Raw genomic sequence first — 19,028 nt, forward strand, 5'->3', positions numbered from 1 at the left:
AGGCTCTCTCCATGTTAGTGTAGTACATACATGTGAGAAACACGCGGCTGTTGAGGCCAAACCAAAGCATGGCAGTGGGGAGGGAGAGGAGACATTGAGAGACATTGTGAAGAAGGAATATTATTTGATGACCAATCCCATGTAAGGTGTGAGAAAATCCTTTCCTTCGAATATTTTTGATAATACAATTTAGATAACCAAATACTTCTATTTTATTTTCAGTTTGATTCTCATGGTACCATGTCAAAGGTGTGGATGTTATAACTAGCCATCCCCTCTTTAAACTCAGAAGAGAGACACTAAAGGAAAAAAAAGGTAATGGTATGATCTAAGGTAGGTTTTTTCCCCTGACTTATAAAAAGCAAAGCATTTTCAATAAATCCACTGAAACAAAATCCTAATCAGCAATATATTTATCAGTAATCAGAGATTTTATTTTGCTCCTTTGACTGATTAAATTTTCAGTGAGCCTTTGATTGAGAGACCGGTGCTAAAACTCTTGATGATGTCAGGCGCACGGCCATTTAATCAACAATACAAGAGAACACAGAAAAAGGGTTTGAGAAAAATGATAAAGTATAAAGCTACAACATTCAATGTTAACAAAAGTTTTAATATACACTTGACTAAAGATGCATACAATGACTACTGAATCTCCACCCACAGACAGCCCACAAGATATGAATGAATTTATTAACTTCCAACAAAACTTCAGGTTGTGCACTTAAAAAAACTGGAAACCATTTAAAAATAAAAATTAAAAATGGAAGCAACAATGGCTATAAAATATGATGGGATGACTTTAAAGAAAGGATTCAAGTACTGTTTGAAAACTTCTTCAGACTGGTCTTTGAGAAGTTTGTGCATTTCCCATCTTTGCATAGTAAAAAAAGAAAAACAGAAAGTAAAACCACACACATATCACTTGGTAAAACTCCACAGCTCTATGTGATTCATGTTTTATAACATGCATCTATGTGTACTGCTCATTTATCTAAGAGAAGTAGCTCTAATTCGATGGGCTCATGCAGTATCCCAGGGAGAGCAATGAAGTCAGCGCACATCTCCTCATCCAGGTGTTGTTCATTAACGTAGCAAAAGTAAGCGGGTGAAATGGAAACTTGTTATCATTTAACACTAACTTTTGTTGGGTAACATTAAACGGTGTTATGCTTGTGCTTTGGGCTCAAATGAATAAAAAGGCGTATTCACACCACAAGAATCAGCAAATGAGTGGCATATGAAAGAGAAAATACAACAGAGTTGGAAACTACATAACCTAATGCCACCAAAATTAACTATAATCCACTGTTCACAACTGGTATGGTTGCATTATCTTTCATAGTCATACACAGATAGCTTAAAGCTTGTGTATTTTACATATACACACAAATAATTTAACATTGGAGCATAGGTTTGGTTACCTATGAAATTGCCAGTGTAACGAAAAGTTACACTGACACTTGCCCATATGTACATAATATTTGGGGACCACTGTGGTCTGATTTAAAACATAACATCGCACATTTACAATGTTGTTTGTGAAATGCTCAAAAGTTAACAATAGATTTAACTTGTTTGTACTACCATGGTTTTTGTATCTATTAAGTCATCATGGTGCCTCTGGAACAGCAGTGAGATGTGTATGGAGGACTCAGCAGCAGCTCAGTATCCACTAGTGAATAGGATCCAGCAACAGAGAGACATAAACAATGTAGGGACAGGAAGAGATGCCGAGTAATCTGAATTTCCTCCAAGCTTCCTCTAAGAGCCAATGCCGCTTGGTAGAGGGATACATCGTGTGTCTTATGAAGCCAAGAGTAAGGCTGATAGACCTTGTAGGTAGCCCTGTTATTACAATATAAACATACAGCTAGTTCTAGAGAAAGACTGCACACCTGTGTAGCACCTAGGACTCAGAAAGCAATAACAGGATTAAGATGTTAGATTATGGTCTGTTGTAGCACATAGAAATTAATGTTTCTGCTCTATGCAATACTTCCACAGTTAAAGGTAACTTGGGAAAAACCCCACTGTTTAAGCACTACATTTTTAGGACCTTTGCAAAGTCCAAGCAAAAGTGGTGAGACTAGTGTCATGATTCTTGCTGAGGATGAACTTAAATCTCAAGCTAGCAACTAATTTGGTTGTCATGAAGATGTGAATAGTACAACTGGCTGTCCTGTTTCTAAAAACAGGACATTAGAGAAGCGTGGGCTCTTTGCGGGCCTTCAGTAGAATTCATCTCTAGGTGGATGCTCACTGAAAGGCTCATGTACAAGGTTTTACATTGAAAACAAAGCTGGGACCAAATTTCTTTATTAACATATATACTTAACACTTGAACGAAAGCTATCTTGACCATAAATGGAAGAAGAAATGACAGTGAATTAAATTCAGAGGGATTTGGGAACCCAGAGTACATCTGCAAATCTTCCTGGAGGGAAAAGAAGGATGAGAATTTGTATATAGTAGAATCCCATTGTAATCCAGCACAACATTCCACAGACCAGCCACACAGTGGGCTGAACAAGGTTTGTTGAAAACACAATGTACAGAATTAAAGCCTATTTTAACAATGCTCACAAGAAGGCAATTGTTGCTTCTGTCTCCAATACCAGCTTTACAGTGGGGATCTACAATATATATTTTGAGGCAGGAAGTTGAAGGCATGAATGAAATATTGACAATAATAGATATGAATAAAATGGAAAGCTTAACTTTTTCCTCAAGCTTTCAACAATTAAAAATTATTTTTTAATTTAAGGCTTTAAGTTTATCCTCCTTTCACATTAAGGACAGGGAAAGAAAAACTGTCAAAACCAAAAACTAAAATCATGAGCTTGGCACTTTTGTGATTAATTTGAGAGGGTGTCTACTTTCTTACATTATATACATATGTTTATAATGACATCAAAAAAAATTTAGAGACTTGTCAGTACATATATTTGTATTTACATACTTTTTATATTTTTCATACGTGTTATTTTGTTCTTTGTGTCCCCACCCTTGGTTTGTTTTTGGTTTCAAGCATTTCATCTCATTCAAGCATTTCATTTTTCAATTGCACCTGTTTTGTGCCCAAACTCCCTGAATCTGTGGCCACATCTGTCTTTTTTTTAAGCAAACCCAAGAATCATCATACAACAGGTTACAAGAGAAAAGGACAGAGACAGAGACAGAAAGAGAGAAAAGAAACCAAAAAGATGGGGAGCAAACAATAAACTCAAATTTACAGAGAATCTTTACGAGAGAAATATTTCAGTACAGACAAGTGAAAATGATGTGTCAAAATCTCTTATTTCCATATTTACATTTAAAAAAGAACTATACAATAGCATCACTGTTCAAATTCCAGCTCCCATTTCCAAAGGATGCTCAACCCAGGAGAAAAGACAACGGGAAAGTGAATCAACAAGAGCAGGGGTGCGTGGAGTTCCTCGTGGCCTGGTCCACACCAGGGGGCAGGGGGCCAGGCAGCTTCCATGGGTTCATCTGTCACCTTCACCTTAGGAATTCAGTTGCAGGTTTTGCTGTGAGTTGGCTTGCTAGCTGCTTGTTGTAATATGCCATGCAGATTTTACCCTTTCGAAAATTAGATCTTCATGCCACTGGAGTGTGTCATTGGTAGGAAAAGGAAAAAAAAAATCATGCCAAATTATTTAGAAGAGATTAAGTGCCAGCAGGCTGAGGAAAGAAAAAAATCATTTGCTATTTTTTAATGGTTCTTTTATTGCACTTAATTTTTGCTGTTTTTCCTTCTTCCTTTCGTTAGAAAAAAAAATGATTCTGAAATAGTTCTTTTTATAACATTGTCTTTTGCTCCCTTTCATTGACAGGTGGTGGGAGGGGTTCTTTGAAATTATTTCCAAAAAGGACAGTTTTCTTTTACCCCATCCCTTTCACCTCCAACTTTAGTTCTGTAGTCATTACCACCCAATGTTTTTGTTTACAGACTTAACAGTTCCGGCAACGATGCGGCAAGTATGTCATACCCAGAATCCAACAGTGCAAGACGCTGTTCCTCCGGTGCCGCTGATTCAGATGGGGCCTTGCTGAGTAGGGTCGAACCTCCTCTTCTTGACATTTCTTCCAGAGTGCGTCAAAAGAAGATGCAAGCAGAGGGGAGAAATCCACAATATTAATCAGGTCATGATGAGAGAAAGGCAATGATAATGACAACGCCGCTAGTTCCAGAGCAAAGTAATCAACTCGCCCCAAGGCAGATTTTCCAAAATAACTTGAAATTGAAACACAGAACAGCTCACCCTTTTGGATGCTGTTACAACCTCCCCACCAGTGTATATTCATTTATGAACACCAAAGGAAGCTTCAAGTTGTTCATTGTAAATCACAGAAAGCCTCAGCAGCCCAATTGCTCTACTTCCAAAGTAAATGACATGGCTAATTTTAACTAGGTGTAAATTATTCTAGGGGGGCTTTTCCAGTTAGGGGGCTATGAGGAAAACTAAGAAAAGTTCTGCAGGTCTTATAGCTGCTTCCTTCCGGAACTTGAGAGTTCTGTAACAATGGATCAGCCTTTACCAAAGGGGCAAAACCAAAAACAAACAAACAGAAACAAAAAAACTTTGCTCTACTCAGTTATCTTGCTGCCTTGGGGGTGTGAGCTCTTACCCTACTCTGGAACAAGCATTTTTCTCACCTAGAAAGTTGAAAATCAGAGTGCATAGTAAGACAGTACACTCAAAGGAGAATGGACACAGGCTTGGGTTAGTTAAGCAAATGCAGCAGCTTAGCTTAGTTTGAAATAAGCAGGTGAAGGTGCCTTGCTCACAGTGTCCAGCCTCCTAAAAAGAGGTTCCTATGCTTAAAAAGAGAAAGGAAAGAACCAGCAAGACACCACAAGGCAACAACAAAAGTTGGTTGCACCCTCCCCATGGTCTGGCTTCACGTGGGGCATCAAGCAGGGGGGCTCATGCATTCAGTCTGCACACTGGGCGGGTGCAACACGGCTGCCACCGCGGCATCATGCAAAACTGGAGATCCCTCATCCCCCTGCCCACTCACTTGGGGCCAGCTGGATACCCTTACAGCCCTAAGTACCAAAAGGATTACAGTATACTCCTCCTCCCCCATAGGTAATTCGAAATAAAAACAATACCAAAGCTCAACATATGTAGAAAGACATCCTGCAAAGTTCTTATTGTTTTTCCAAGATGACCACTTTGATGCTTCTCTTTTGAAATAGCAAATATAAACATCTTTAAAGAAAACCTCCCTTTTCTTTTTTAATATTTTCATTATGGCGTCTTCATTAATGGCTTAAGCACATGGATCACTGGCTAACATGTAGCACCAACACTGTTGGCAACAGTGCGACCTTTTTTCTCTTCATCATCCCCCGCTCCCTCAACCCTTTATTGGGTCAGTATTCTTAAAAGCAGCCGTTACTGATGCTGCCCAGAAAAGAGAGGTGAGAACAAATGGGAAGTCTCCTGTGATGTATCTGTCACTGAGTTAACTTCCTTCAGAGCACAGGACCAGTGTCTCTACCCATGTTCACTGCCCTTGAAGGTAGATGTATAAGGAACCACAGTTCCTGCGAGTCAGGTGGAGAAAAACAGGGACTGCCTGACCTTGTGAAATGACCCTGAAGGACTAGGAGCCCCAACGTATTTAGATATGTACTGCTGGAACTCATGGGAAACGTGAAACTAATGCCTCCCCAATTAAAACCGGATGTGGAGGCAAGATCAAGTGGGCTTGTGCTCCCCACGTAAATGAATATTACCCTCATCTAGATTCCTTTATTTAAATTCAGGCAACATCCGATAAGTAGCCATGTTTAAGGTCATAATGGCAATCTGCCGCGCAGATTGCAGGATCTTAGTTCCCAGAGCAGGGATCAAGTCCAGGCCCAGCACAGTGAAAGCACCAAGTCCTAACCACTGGACCACCAGGGAATTCCCTGGTTCATTTTTAAATGGAGATATGAAATTCTATTACAGTCTGGTATACAGGCAACCTCTAGTGTCCAAAAGCTTATGCCCTTTTTAAAACTCAGTTTTTGAAGCTTAGGTTGCATTTTTTATAGAAAAACATGTTCTACAGAATGACTGGGCTGCCAGGGTAGACCAGAAGGCCAAGCCATCCTCCTGTCTACAAAAAAACAGAGTCTAGATACTAATGCAGAGTTCCAGGAGCACGTTTCTTCCACTGATGTCCCAGCAGGGAGAAGGTGGAGCCCCATGACGAAGACAGAGAGGGGCACTCCTGCAGCAGGCTGACTTTGAGGGCTCCTCAGGGGTAAACTGTAAAACCACTACGGGCTACCATGTGTTGAGAACTACCTGTCAAGTCTTCTTGTTCTATTTTAGTATGAAAGACTGCTCTTGTGTAGGTGGTTGCTGCTTTTCTTCCACAGCTGTTTCCCCTGAATACCTCTGCTCACAAGATTCTGAAAGCAGCTCACTTTTTCACCAAAACCTGCAAGGTATTTCTGGATCATTATAAAATATTAGTGTAATCCATAAACCCTGCATTGACCCAGTTTTCATCCATTTTTGCTACCTCTGAAAAACTTGTACTTTTGTCTACTGTATATTATACTATATATACACATCTATAAAAAAAAATTTTTAAAGCTCTTCAGGTAACAATAACCACCTTGGAATTGTAAAGTCTTAGATCTTCTTTTAAGGATCAGTTTATCCACCGCTAAGACCTTCTTCTCTTTCCATGATGAGTCATCACCTGCCGACCAAGAACCATTTGCCCAGTCCTGCCTCCTTGGTCACCTGAGACTGAGTTCACTTCCTCAGGGGGTTGAGTCAGGGAGCTGAACTGAGTCTTTCTGGCCAACCCAACACCACCACCACCTGCTAGGTCTGAGTGAGAAAGTGCCTAACCCAGGAGTCGCAGGTACTAAGGGAAACAGGCTCCTTATTTTGTACTGGAATATGCCATGGAATTCAGATAAGCAGCAATCTGGTAACCCTCCTCGTGGAAAGACAAGCTATAATTGATCCCATTTCCTAACTCTATAAAAATGAAAAGCAAAAAAGAAAAAAAGACATTTGCTTTTTTGAGAAAATGTAATTAGCAATATTAAGTTCTTTTCAAATTTCATCTGATGTGACATTCAAACAATTCAGTTAACTTTCCTTGTGATAGTCCAGATATGGTCCTTTAAATTTCATTTATTGCAAGAACCTAAACAATCTTTTCTTTAGCACTTCCAATGGCAAGGAACACAGGCCAAACAGAATCTCCTAGAGTCCAAGTCAGGCTCAGTAAGGACTTGTATCCCAAGTAACTTCTCATAGAGAGGAAACCACATATTTAATCACACAGACTTATTAAATTAACACTTTTAATGCCAGGAGGAACTCTGCCAGGTCAGGACGGCCACTCGTGCCACGAATCCCATGCAGAGAGCACGTAGAGCACGGGACATGGCAACGGTCTTCCACAGACTGAGATTATAACTTGGTTGGGAGAACTCAATATTCATCCTAAAAATCTTGTGATATGAATTGTCAGCAAACAATGGCACCGTTCGGTACCTCCAAGTTCTTTTCCTACCAGTACCTAGAATCCCTCTTTTCTACTATCATCGCCTATGGTGTTGATGTGCTTTATGTGCATATAAATGACCATATTGCTCACATCAAAATTCCTGTCTTCACATGTAGGGAATTCAGATAAAAAGCCATATCCGAGTTAATAACTGCAATTCTGTTCATTTTTAGATGGAGAGATGAAATTCTCTTTTTATACACTTGTCACTTTTCCTAGGCTTTAGAGAATGATCCTAAATGCTACTAAAATGATCCTTCATCTTCTCAATTTTTTCCAAAGTCCAACAGCTCTAATAACCCAGTGGAGCAGCGTTATTATTCAACATGAACAGAGGCCACGAGTCTCCATGAGTCAACCCGGACAAAGGTTTGCAATCCTCTGCACCACAACTCGTAGCTTTATTTAGTGTGTGTAGCATGGAGAGAAAAAAAAGAGCATGGGATGAGTGTAAATCGATGCAGATGTGGTGGAAAGTTGGACAAACTGGTGTGCCAAAGGTCTCAGAGAAAAATCCTGATATCCTAAAGACTCAGAATTCATAGACTGAAGTATCCCTTAGCATCCTCATGCTTCTGGAATATGGGATTAACTGAAGTCACTAAGGTATGCCTTCCACATTATTCAATATATCAGAATGTCAAAAAAAATAACCTACCAAATAAAGCATTTTTTTCTTTTTAAGAGTTTCAACAACCTTGCTCATGGAAGTCTTACTTGCATTAACCAAAGCTTTCAGACTCTACTATTCTGCTAAAAAGAAGTAACCTAAATTCATATTATTTTTTTCACCACAACAATCTTGATAAAGCTTCATTATCACTTTACACACACAAATGTGCACGCATTCACACATGCATGTACACTCACATATGCTTACGCTTTGACCACTTATTTCAGGGGAAATACGGTTTCAGAGAGCCATAAAGCATGACAGTGTGAGGAGTCAGGGAACAGCTGCATTTCTCACTCAGATTCTGACAGGTTATGTTTGGTATGATACTTCCTCCACATCTATGTTACTCAGTGTTCTGCCTAGAGAAATGTGACATTAGGAAAATGCAATACTTCCCCTGAGCCATTAATATGTTCTTCTTTAACCTAAAAGTTTATGTACCCTCGGATTCTTTAGGCTACTTTGCCAATTTCTCGTCCAGTAACAAAAACCCAATTTCAGGAGGGATTTCCAGTAAAGGTATTTAGAGCAATCCTTTTTGCAAACTATTTTCAACTTCTGATTTTAAAGAAACCTCTTTTGTACCTACACTGAACTCAATGAAAAAACTCAGTTTCAGTTCAACTAGCAAATGATTATCCTTCCAAATCATTTCTAAATCATTTACTTCACACTGTTGTGTGCCTTCTACACTGTTTTCCTATAAAGGTCATAGAGATGGGAAGAGGTGTTGACATAGCCCAGCCGCACACATCTGCACGGCATCCCCATAAAGGTTGTTTCTCAACTCACTAAGTGCCCACTTCTCCCCGCTTTTGTTGTTGTTGTTGTTGTTGTTGTTATTCTGATGATTAGACATCTCTCTCAGATATAAATAAACTGTACGGGCCTAATCCACTTATATACACAGTGATAAAGGCTTTTTTGTTTTTCCCCAAAGAAACATGCAATTCAAGCTGTGAGCTAGGCCAGGCCACCGTTTTGAGGTCCTGCTACAGAACAACACTCTTATCTCCAACTGCTGAAGGGGTACATTTGTCACTGCATGTGGCTGGATGGCAAAGATGCCCAGGAGACTCTTCTCCAGGTCTTTGAAACTGAGGTTTCCTAACACCAAGGAGGTACAAGCCTGGGCAGGAACCAAATTTATTTCTCTTGAGGCATGTTTATGAAAGACTTCAAAGGAGCATTCTAGGATGATAACAGATCGTGGAACTACCATAATGTGCAATGACATTTTTATAGTAATGAGACACTAAAAAATTTTTTGCTGGAATTATATCAGCCCAAACAAACATATATTCTTTTGTTAGGTACCACATGAGTGACACATCATCTCTGCAATATTTTGTTAATACCATGACGAGAAACTTAAACTTGAGTTGCCCACTTTGTGTGTGTATGTTTTTGAAAGAACACTGATGCCAAACAAGTTCAAATTCATAAGTATCTCTGTAGGAAAGAAGTACCATCTGATAATACCTTTCTGAGTTGAAGCCACTCAAAAACTTGGAGGCTTACTCATTAAATCTTAATATAATAACAAAATTAGCAGAAAGTGTTAAATTTATTTAAATCATCTTTCGGTTTGTTTTTCTTTCATAATCAGTTTCTAGTAACAACATTTTACCTGGTTTAAATATATTGAATTCAAAATTCCAAATATGAAATAGAATAAAGTTCATAACTAAGGCAATTATTCAGATAATTCAGGTCAAAAACTTCCCTTAATAAATAACCAGACAGAGGGAAAGTGGGTTTTGAATTTGGGTAATAGTCCCCACTTAAACTTGTTTCCTTAGATCTAGCTGAAACTGAATTTATCACAGAGAGCATTTGACACAGGAGGTCTTATCTAAAACCACAATTGTCAAGTCATCATAGTATGAAAGGATGCAATTATCCAATGAATCCAAGGTATGGAAACATCCAAACTGGATAAATTAGGTTCAAAAATTTGGACCACAATTAAGGTTTGTTTGTGATTTTCTGGTGTGTCTATTTAAACAAACCTACTTCAGCGATCAATGTATAATCCAAACTGAAAGGTCATATGAAAACACACGGGCCTACCAGTCATGTCAATATTAACAGTTCATTAGAAAATATTGTGTCACAAAGCCACAGACTTCAAATTCCAATGAGAAACCAATTCAATAGGTTAGGGAATTAATGAAACTATTTTTAAAAATCTGTTTTTATAAAATAATGAAGCTTTTGAAATCACAAAGCTATATATGTTATATGTGAAAAATAAGGGCCAAATGGTTCCTTAGATTGTGAAAATTTCAAAATGTCAGTGGCATATACACCAATTACTTATAGCCACTTATTTCCAATGACATAGTTTCCTTGATTATCTGGATATAAATAAATGCTTCTCAGGATGCTTGCTCCTAAAAGTTCTTTTATCAAAGAACTTCTCCTTTAAGTAGTGCATGTGAATGCCTTATACATTTCATGTTTTTCCACTTGCCCGAAGATAATATTTGAGGTTCCATGTTTCTTCCTTCTTGACCCGTTTCTGAACAAAAAATATTTATTTTTAGCAGTTTTACAGTTAAAACTTGAAATCTGGTAGCAGGAACTCAAAACTTGGTTATGTAAGCAGAAAAGAGAAGAGCCAGAGCCACTGAGAAGAAGACATGCGGCATTGCTTACTTAAATCCCCATCCTGTGCCCCCAAGGACAATAGCTGCTACCAGGATGGCACCAGCGATGGAGCCTATTATGAGATTGGTGGCACTAGGACCTGTGACAAAGGATCATGAGAAGAAAGTCATATGAGCCAACCTCTTTCATTACCACCAGGGACAGGCAGATAAGCGGTTTCAGGAAATAAATCCTCTGTGAAAAAGATCACTAAACACTTAAATCGCCTTTATTTATAGATAGCTACTGCGTGGATTCGTCTGCCTGTAAATCTGAAGTTTCTGCACCACTGACGGAATAAGTTCCATTCCATTCACCTTTCGCAGAATTTGGAACAATTATGGATGCTCAATTGTTACCATTGCCCATCTTTCTTTTCCTCCCCTTTCCCAGGATCATGAATCAAACAAGTAAAAGAGCGAGTAAAGAACACGACTGCATTAGAATTCATTGAATCTGACTGGCAAATGAGGGCATGAAAAGAAGGAAAACTATTCCACTGAAGTGCTCTTTCAAGCAGCACATAAAGTTGTCTGAATGCTAAGTTTTTTATCCCCCACTGGAGACAGTTAAAATTTAGAAGTCAGAAGGAGAGTACCAATAAAAATCTAATTTGGAAGCTCTCAAAGCTTCTCAAAGATGCTTCTTCACTGTACAGACATATTCAGTGTTTACACAGCAACAGGGGGTTCCAAAGACAAGATATAAAGGAAGCATAAAATTCCTCTGGGTAATTTTGGGGAAATGGGAAAAATTTCTTAGGTCCGACTGAATCTATCTTCAATTTTCTAGTTATTACTAACAGAAACCTAAGACTTAGAGATATTAAAAAGAGGGAAAGAGAGAGTAGGAAGGACAGCAAGAAAGAAAATGCAAAGTGGAGTTTCTATCAGTTGCTTGAGTATGAGTTGAAACATACAGTAAATCCTCTCCACTCACATGGAAAACACCTTAGCTCACTATTTTTAAATGTAAGCAACATTAACCTCAGCACATGAATTATTCCAAATATCACATCCTTCAGGACACTAATATGCGGGTACAGTGCTCCTAACAGCAAGCTATTTCCAGTGCTAACTGTACATCCCTGTTCCAGAAGTCACGAGGCCAATTCTGACAGTTCCCCTAAAATCCTGAGTTTGTGTATACATTAATTTCTATGTAACAAATTCTCTTTTCTGCTCACATCAGTGCCCTCAACTGTGTACATAAATGGATGCCACTTTTAGCATCACTAAAATTGTGTGCATTATATGTTTTTACTCAGAAACCACCCAATACTGTGGGTGTGAGTGGGGAGGTGGAGGACGGAGCAATGGGAGTCCCGGGGATGTGGTCTTCACAGGCTTCTGGGCTGTGACACACTCTTAAGACTAACTACTGAGGTTCTACAGAACACAGATCTCAGTGGCCTGTAGAGACACCCTGACAATACTAAATAATAATGAGAGCAAGAAAAGCAGATTACCTGCAGTATATTGAGCGCTTACTACGTGCTGGGTGCAGTTCTAAGCTCTTAAATATTATTTCATGTCATCTTCACAAAAAACCCTACAAGATAGGAACTAGGATTATCCCTGCTTAATAGATGAAGAAACAGAGGCTTCTAGAAGTTAATAAGTGACGGAGGCAAAATCTGAATACAGATTTATCTGACTTTCAAGCTCACGCTACAAATTGAGGGTCAGTAAGCTACAGCCCACAGGCCAAAGCATTGACCCCAATGCTTTTTTTGGCAAAGAAACTTTACTGGGACATGGTCACGTTCTTTGGTTTACATACTGTTTATGGCTGCTTTCATGCAGAGACAGCAGACATACACATGAGTCTATGACAGACATCTTGTGGCCGGCAAAGCCAAAACAATTTACTATCTTCATAGAAACATTGCTAAACTGTATCCCATGTAGCTGTATTTCCTCTCCATATTTTTTTTTCTTTGTTCTTTTTCTTTTTAATTTTTATTTTATGTTGGAGTATGGTCGATTAACAACGTCGTGTTAGTTTCAGGTGTACAGCAAAGTGATTCAGTTATACTGTATACATGTATCTATTCTTTTTCAAATTCTTTTCCCATTTAGGTTGCTACATAATGTTGAGCAGAGTCCCCTGGGCTATATAGTAGGTCCTCGTTGGTTATCTATTTTAAATATAGTAATGCATATATGTCAATCCCAAACTCCTACATTTTAATAAGGAATCAAATTTTGAAACAAACATTCAAAACATTCGTATTACCGTCTACATTCTGTATGCTTTAGAAATGATTTGTACTTTACTAGCTCAGATAAATTGCAACTGTTCATTTAAGGTTTTGCAGGTTTGTACTAAATATCTTCTCTTTCTTGATGCTCCTTTCTCCCAAATATCAATGTAAACCTCCAATTTAGATGATTAACCTATTCTATAAGAAGAAAATAAAGGCAGTAACCTAAATATCTTTTTTAAAAAAAATTAAGCTTAAGCCTCCTATATTACTCTAAATCAATGGAGGAAATATTAGTGGCTACATTTCGATTGTCTTTAAAAGGAGCTACAACTGTTGATCATTCCTAGTTGTATACGTGGATCTATTTGACTGATGAAGATTAAATTTGTTATAACACTCCTAACAAAACCCTCGTATAAAAGCATTTTTGTCGATCGTCTGTCAAAAAAGTCTGTATCTTAAAATTACCTTTACAAATGGAGAAGCAATGGAGGTTTTCGGACCACTGTTTTAATTGTGAAGACATCATAAGCACCCTAATGTTATTTTATGCCCCGCCTTGTTCCAGGCAGGAGAAGGTTCTCCACTGCACAGAAAACCACAGGACACAAACACATCCAAATCACACCACAAGGGGCACCACAGCCATGAGTTACAACACATGGGGGAGTCAGATGCCAAGGGTCAGCTCACACACCGGGAACCAGCGAGAAACACTCTGAAACTCAGAAAGATGCTTACTCTACTCCCCACCCTGTGCCTCCAAAAATCACCCCCAGGGCCAGAGTGGTGCCAGCCACGGCACCTGTGAGCCTGCTTGTGGCCATGGTCACTGTGTGGAGGGAAAACGGAGATTTTTTTAACAAAGGAAATTAATTACACACTGATTTCACTAACACACAACATAATCTGTTCAGGAAATACGTTGAAAATCAGTTAAAGATTCAGATCTTTGCTTTAAGATTTGAAGTTAAGGTCTATATACACATTGCAAATATATGAGGATGGTTTTGAATTTACCTTCAAATCGCACAAACCCTACGTAAAAACGTAATCTCTTATAAATACCTTAAACATGTAAATAATCCAATTTGAGTTATAGGTCCTACACAGAGCGAGATAAAAGTAAAGTGTAATTTTAATTGTATAACAGTAAATCTGTATTTTGACTATGAAAGTAATAAATTATTAGTATACTTTTTATAAACTTCTCAAGCTGTAAAATATGCCTAAGAAGCTATATCTTCTTTAAAATTCAGAACTTTTTCAAATTTTGTGAAAATTCTTACAAATTTAAAAGAGTATCTTTAAAATGAATTGCATTTTTACCTGGAAAGTTATTTTATCTGGAAGAGTATATTTCAAATAACCTGCAATGTTTGGGTTTCTGTCATAGTATTGGGATATTTAGTTTTTTGCTTATAGTCTCTAGTGTATAAACTTTACACTGAGAGAAAGTTAGGGTCTCTGGGAAACTGTATTAATTGCTTCAGACTGCACAGTAGTGGGTGGCTGAGTGGAGACACACCATCCTTGCTACATCACAGCTTCTGTATATTGCAAAATGGGCCTGGAATGAGCACAGGTCCCCAGCATTCCCTGCATGGGCAAGATGAAGTTTAGTGTTGAAGGAGGAAGGCAGGTTATTCAGGATTGTGCATGTCCGTGACTACACATGCAAACCTGTGAGCAAAAATGCACTTTAACTCATATTTCTATGTGAATCAAAAGCACTGGCTTCAAAAAAAAAGAAAAGAAAAGAAAAGCACTGGCTTCAATCACTTTACCAATGAAAATAAGACATCAGCTTCCATAAGGCTGCACTGACACAGATTGTGTGCTATGAGACACAGGGAAACAAACAAAGAACCACGACTTGTAGTCACAATTTTTTAAGGCTTAATATTGGACTCGACCTTTTTAGCTAAATATTCTCCCAAAGAAGAGAGAGGACCTTGGATCTCTAATCCTGGTGAGCAACTGTACAATTACTTTATTTTATCACAGAGCAAATAATATGAGTGAGAGATTCTAGTTTTATCATTAACTAAGCACAACCTGAATTGTTCTTAAAATGACAAAAAAAAAGAAGATGGGGGACACAACAGAAAACAGAGAAAGTCTATGGAGAGCATTGAAGGGAAAGGAAAGAAGACCAACATATAAAGTGGTGGTAATGTTTTCCAAATATGACAATACATTATAATTTTAAACAACCTAAGTAACAGCTAAGATTTCCAAACTGTGGAGGTAAATACTGGGATGAAAGGTATTCCAAACACAGTGCCTCATTTTTTTTTTGAGACCTTAGAAAATCATTGCATTCAGAATACTAAATTAACTAGGATACACCATGTGATAATTTTTGTTTTGCTTAAGTTTTAGGAGTTGGCCCTCAGACCTGAAATATATGAGAGTCCTATTACCTCTTTCATTTTTATATAAGCTATATGTGCTAAATTATAGGAAACACACACACAACATCCCTGTAAAACACAATGCTAAATGAATATTTGTTATTTTTACAATAACTATGTGAATGATTAATAAAAACATTTACCTTAAAAGGCTTTTTGTATTTGCTATGGATGTAATTTCTGACCGCAGAATCAAGAGAATTAGGCAACTGATCACACAGGTGTTAGAAACAACAAGAGGAGCACGATTTCTACAGATGCATCAAATACGTATTCAAGACAAACAGACATAGTCTGTAATCTCCCCTGAGCAAGAACAATTATCTCCAATTCTTAACTGATGCATAATCTTGACACCAAAGCAAGATAAAAGTAAGCGGAAAAATAGCTTTTTCAAAAGTATCCTCTCCCCACTTTGCTCTCCCTCCCGCCCACTGCGTTTAATGGTGGTATACTAACAATACCTGTAAAATCCATTTGATTCTTTGTCATGATACTTAACAGGCTAAGCTGCTGTTCACAGCTACAAAGAATTTCTCTTCTCACTGAAAAAAAATTTCCTTGAACTTCTGGGGCCTATGATCTAGTTTTACTTCTGTACTAATTTAGTTATTATGGACTGTATTTGCTCATTCATTCACTCACTCGTTCATTCATTGTCTACTAAGTGCTTTTGTTGTTGTTGTTGTTGTTCCAGGAACCACGCTGGTGACATGCCTTTTTCTTTTGTTGATGATATACCTTATGTTTCATCTTTCTAAACCTAGAAGGTTGCAGATTCTAGCTAATCACACAATCCTCATACTAGGAACTTAATTTTACACCCTAACTCTAACATACTTACCTCTCATTTAACTTGCTTATGGAAACTGTTTATTACTTAGAAGTATGTTTTCATTTTTGTTTTCTTATTTCTGTTGTTTGTTGGTTTATTTGTATTATTTTTTAATCTTGATCCCTATCATACATGCTAAAAGGTAGACTGTTTTGAGAAGATAGGAACTATGAATTTTCTCCTTTTCTCAGGAATTTCTATTTTATATGCAGAATTCTCCCAGAGACAAATCATGCTCCAGACACTTTGAAATTATGTTTTTGAAACTGAGTGGTTGGCTTTTTTCTTTTCTGACTTTTAGAGACTTTCTGATACAAAAAGTTGCATTATTTCTTCCACATGACTCCAGTGAACCAAAGGGGCTATAATCCTGCATCCTTTAATCCTCCAAAGACAGGAGGCATCAAAGCCATCATTTGTACTCTGTGGACCAGTTCTTTCTGCAGAGATTTATGACTGTGCTAAAATTTAAGATTAGAAATAAATACTAAATATAGTCTTTATACTTCAGAGTATAATATTACCATGACAGATTTTATCAAGCTCTATATTTCAATATTTAGACATATAATCAGATCTGCTTACTCCTTTCTATAAAATTTTTAAAAATTAAGCCATTTTTGGACTCAATGGGATAAATGTTTGAAAGGATGAAAACCAAATCATTTCAAATAAGAATATTATTTCAGTCAGTTTATGCTGTCAATGAAAATATCATGGAATTTTTCTGAACTCAAAGTAAATTCACATTTATTGAAAAAATTTTAAGCTTGGTAAATCCTTAGGTTATTCATGAGGCCCTTGGTAATGAGACAAATACCTGGGTGACACATAATTATACATGAGTTTAATCATATATGATAATCATGACATCTCATATCTAATCACCTGAACCACAAAGCCGAAGATTTGTGCACTCACAAAGGAAGTCATCAAAAAGATACATGCAAATTGTAAATGTAAAAACTAAATAATAATCCTCAAGGTAGACTTAGAAATTACTATTTTCAAAACACTAAATGTTAATAATATAATACTTCCTTTGACACATAATGGATCAGCTAATAAGCTTAATCATGACTTGGTTATTTTTTCACTCTACTTATTACTAGTATAAAAACTAGCAGAATAACTTAACACCCAGCTTTAACTCAGGCTGTGTGCAGTAACAGAAAAAACATTGGGCTGAAGATCAGGTGATCTATGTTTTATTCTTGGCTCTGCACCTAACTAGCTGGTAACGTTGTTAATTAAATTAGTTTTCTCATTTTAAAAAAATGTCTATTTATTTGGTTGCATCAGGTCTTAGTTGCGGCTTGCAGGCTCCTTAGTTGTGGCATGCAAACTCAGCTGAATCATGCATGTGGGACCTAGTTCCCTGACGAGGCATTGAACCCAGGCCCCCTGCATTGGGATTGCAGAGTCTTATCCACTGTGCCACCAGAGAAGTCCCTAGTTTTCTCATTTTTAAAACAACAGGTCTGAACTGAACTGCCCTTAAGGCCTTTCTATCTCTAATTTGATGACTACTGTCATGAGGAAAGAGTCTGACCAAAGTTTGCCAGAACCATTCTTTGCCCTTATATACATATCAGTGAAAACATTTGATCTGTTCCAGTTTCTTCACTTTCCTCCAACAACGGTGCTACAAACCGTCCAATGAGAAAAGTTTCATTGTATTCCATAAGCACCATGCAAAGACGCCAACACATGACAAAAATGACAGGTATTTGGCATGGCTCTCCTTACAGCAGGTTGAAATTCTAGATCTTTTAAACAGAGTTCAAACATATTTTACCCTTGCAGAACAAACCGAAATAATTTCTTTCAGGGAGTTCAGTGGAAACAGGTTGGGAGAAGAGGGACCCAGAAGACTCTTTATACGTAAAATGAATGACCATGTAGAAAACATGAATGAAGTAATATGTGATAGAAACATGTTTTTTAAAAAATCCTCGCCCACAAGTTTTTACTTTGAGATCCAATTTCTTGTCTTTTAGTAATTTTGATTTGGGAGTTGGAACAAATAGTCTAGCATGCTTTAAACAGTGGGTTAAGTGGACAAATTTAGCAAGTGTAGAGTGACTTCAGTGGCAATACTTTCATGTGTGTTTTTCATCCCTACCCAGATGGAGAAGTTGAATTATTATTATTCCAGGAATTTATAGTTAAAATGAAAGAAATACGCAAAAAAACATTGGTTCATTTCTGACTTCCTCAAATCAACAGAAACAGAGTCATAGAATTCACCTTTATTTTTTACTAATTTGATCTTGATCCAAACAGATGTAGTTGGGTACAATTTATCTTTTATGATAAAATCTCATGATTTAAAAGGCAACATTTTCATTTTGCTTCTTAAATTTTTTTCTTCTCAACAAGGAAGTATTGACATCTAATACATTGAAATTAAATAAAACTATTTTTTAATGCCCTCTCACTGTATCTCTGCAGAAAAACCTTTATCTACAAATATGACAGGTCAGATCATTACGGGTGTTGCTCTTTATCTATGGCAAGTTTTTAGGGAGGGTCCAACCACTGTGCTCAGTAAGGCAAGTGCCAACCAAGCCAATTCAATCACGAGAAAGAAGGTATAGCACGAAGTTATACAGAAAAACCCCGGCACCTCACGTAGCGGCTGAACGTATAGTCAAAGAAGTTCTGATTGTTTCAATATCTTGAATTCATTACTCTTAG

The 19,028-nt window shown here is 37.6% G+C and overlaps 1 protein-coding gene across 2 annotated transcripts in view; it reads right to left on the reverse strand.

The window, feature by feature from the left end:
* Positions 1–408: 408 nt before the first annotated feature.
* The window catches only part of ADAM23 (ADAM metallopeptidase domain 23), a 162,428-nt gene continuing 143,808 nt past the window's right edge, over positions 409–19,028 (reverse strand). Inside the window, exons 25-26 of one of the 2 annotated variants that reach the window (XM_057747113.1) lie at positions 10,877–10,967; positions 409–4,089 (exon numbers count right to left, since the gene is read on the reverse strand). In XM_057747113.1, the coding sequence (XP_057603096.1) occupies positions 4,041–4,089; positions 10,877–10,967 (140 nt within the window). In that variant the 3' untranslated portion in view covers positions 409–4,040. The remainder of the gene's footprint in view (positions 4,090–10,876; positions 10,968–19,028) is intronic. The other variant, XM_057747114.1, reaches the window with a different exon arrangement.

The sequence above is a fragment of the Hippopotamus amphibius genome, chromosome 8 (assembly GCF_030028045.1).
Source record: "Hippopotamus amphibius kiboko isolate mHipAmp2 chromosome 8, mHipAmp2.hap2, whole genome shotgun sequence".
NCBI classification, from domain to species: domain Eukaryota; kingdom Metazoa; phylum Chordata; class Mammalia; order Artiodactyla; family Hippopotamidae; genus Hippopotamus; species Hippopotamus amphibius.